Raw genomic sequence first — 2,136 nt, 5'->3', positions numbered from 1 at the left:
TTTACAAACAGTTTTAATGACATTTAATAACTGAGAACAAATAGTGTTGAATCATTCTGCTGGTTGGCATCACGTTCAGAGACGCTGAGAGACGCTGAGAGACGCTGAGAGACGCTCAGAGACGCTGAGAGACACTCAGAGACGCTGAGAGACGTTCAGAGACGCTGAGAGACGCTCAGAGACGCTCAGAGACGCTCAGAGACGCTGAGAGACGCTCAGAGACGCTCAGAGACGCTGAGAGACGCTGAGAGACGCTGAGAGATGCTGAGAGACGTTCAGAGACGCTCAGAGACGCTGAGAGACGCTGAGAGACGCTCAGAGACGCTCAGAGACGCTGAGAGACGCTGAGAGACGCTCAGAGACGCTCAGAGACGCTGAGAGACGCTGAGAGACGTTCAGAGACGCTCAGAGACGCTGAGAGACGCTGAGACACGCTCAGAGACGCTCAGAGACGCTGAGAGACGCTGAGAGACGCTGAGAGACGCTGAGAGACGTTGCTTTATTGTTTCTGTCAGAATGATTCAACTCTATCACTTCAACACTCTGGATTAAAATCTAGTATTTTGGGTTGCATGTTTTTAAAATGTCTTTGTTTATTTTCCAGGACAGACGTTTGCTGGTCGGATTAAATGTTTCGAAGTGCTCGTGCTCGTGTGGCTGAACGAAGCTGCAGCAGACAAACAGCGTGTCACGTTCAGAACAAATACATGAAACAGCAGCAGGTCAGGAGACACACAGACAGACATGTGAGACTCAAACACAACATTAATTAGTGTGTTTACATTTAGTGATTTTCATCTCAGTGATGAAGATGAAGATGAAGATGTTCTTTGTGTTTCCTTCAGCTGCAGTCGAGAACAAGAAGAATCAGTCCGACAGTAAATGTGAGAACATGGAGGAGTTTCTGTTCATTCACACGATAATATTAATAAACAGAATAATTTCATGTTTTATAAAAGTTTAAAGCTGTTAGCACTCAGAGCTGTTAGCACTCAGAGCTGTTAGCTCTCAGAGCTGTTAGCACTCAGAGCTGTTAGCACTCAGAGCTGTTAGCTCTCAGAGCTGTTAGCTCTCAGAGCTGTTAGCACTCAGAGCTGTTAGCACTCAGAGCTGTTAGCTCTCAGAGCTGTTAGCACTCAGAGCTGTTAGCTCTCTGTGTCACATGTTAAAGAGCAACAAGAACCAGTTCAATGTTTCACACCAACAAACACGTCAATGATTCTCCTCCTGCAGGAAACACAAAGACTTCTGGGAAAAACTCTGACGATCTGTTCCTCGTGTCGTCGGCCGCCGTCTGTCAGCTGGTCTGAGTTCAGTCTGTAATTGATCGATCGATCAGTCTCTGCTCACACCTTGTCTCCTGTCTTGCTGTTGAGGCCCAGAGCCTGAACCACGTCCAGACTGAGACCACTCTTCAGAGTCCTCCTCACTGCAACACACACACACACACACACACACACACACACACACACACACACACACACACACACACACACACACACACACACACACACACACACACAGTATATGAGCAGGCTGTAGCTTCAGTCTTTTCCTCTTGTGCAGTTTTTAAAACATTTTTACGTTGAACAGTTTTGCATCACACTGATATCGTTCACGTCTCTTTAAGAGCGCCTTTGATGAGCGTCAGAAACACTGAGAGCCAATCAGAATCCATCTGAGGTTTGTTTGTTTGTTTGTGTAACGTGCAGCAGTAACATCAGCACGACACAGCTGGAGCAACAGAACCGACCCAAACATGAGCTGCCTCAGAACTTTAGAATAATTCAGACTGTTCCCCAGCAGACACAGACGTACTGTGAGTGTGTGAGTCTGTGTGTGAGTGTGTGAGTCTGTGTGTGTGTGTGTGTGTGTGTGTGTGTGTGTGTGTGTGTGTGTGTGTGTATGTGACACATTAACTGAGGCTGCAGATGATTGTCTCAGATTGTTGACATGTGTCACTGTACACGTTGCTGCATCATGACTCTACTGTACAGAGACACGAGGAGTCTGAACTGTGAGACACGTTTCTGACTTACTAACATTGTCACACCTGTTCCAGGTGAGTGCTGTGTGCAGGTGTCACAGGTGTCACAGGTGTCACAGGTGTGAAGAGTGACAGAGGGTCAGTGACCT

General features: G+C 47.1%; 1 protein-coding gene across 2 annotated transcripts in view; it reads right to left on the bottom strand.

The window, feature by feature from the left end:
* Positions 1 to 270: 270 nt before the first annotated feature.
* Positions 271 to 2,136, bottom strand: part of fhod1 (formin homology 2 domain containing 1) — a 63,417-nt gene continuing 61,551 nt past the window's right edge. Inside the window, exon 28 of one of the 2 annotated variants that reach the window (XM_084348941.1) lies at positions 271 to 1,429. In XM_084348941.1, the coding sequence (XP_084205067.1) occupies positions 1,347 to 1,429 (83 nt within the window). In that variant the 3' untranslated portion in view covers positions 271 to 1,346. The remainder of the gene's footprint in view (positions 1,430 to 2,136) is intronic. The other variant, XM_084348942.1, reaches the window with a different exon arrangement.

The sequence above is a fragment of the Pagrus pagrus genome, assembly GCF_965226575.1.
Source record: "Pagrus pagrus genome assembly, chromosome: 1".
NCBI classification, from domain to species: domain Eukaryota; kingdom Metazoa; phylum Chordata; class Actinopteri; order Spariformes; family Sparidae; genus Pagrus; species Pagrus pagrus.
Note: the sequence above shows the minus strand (reverse complement) of the source record. Positions and strands in the feature narration are given on the sequence as shown.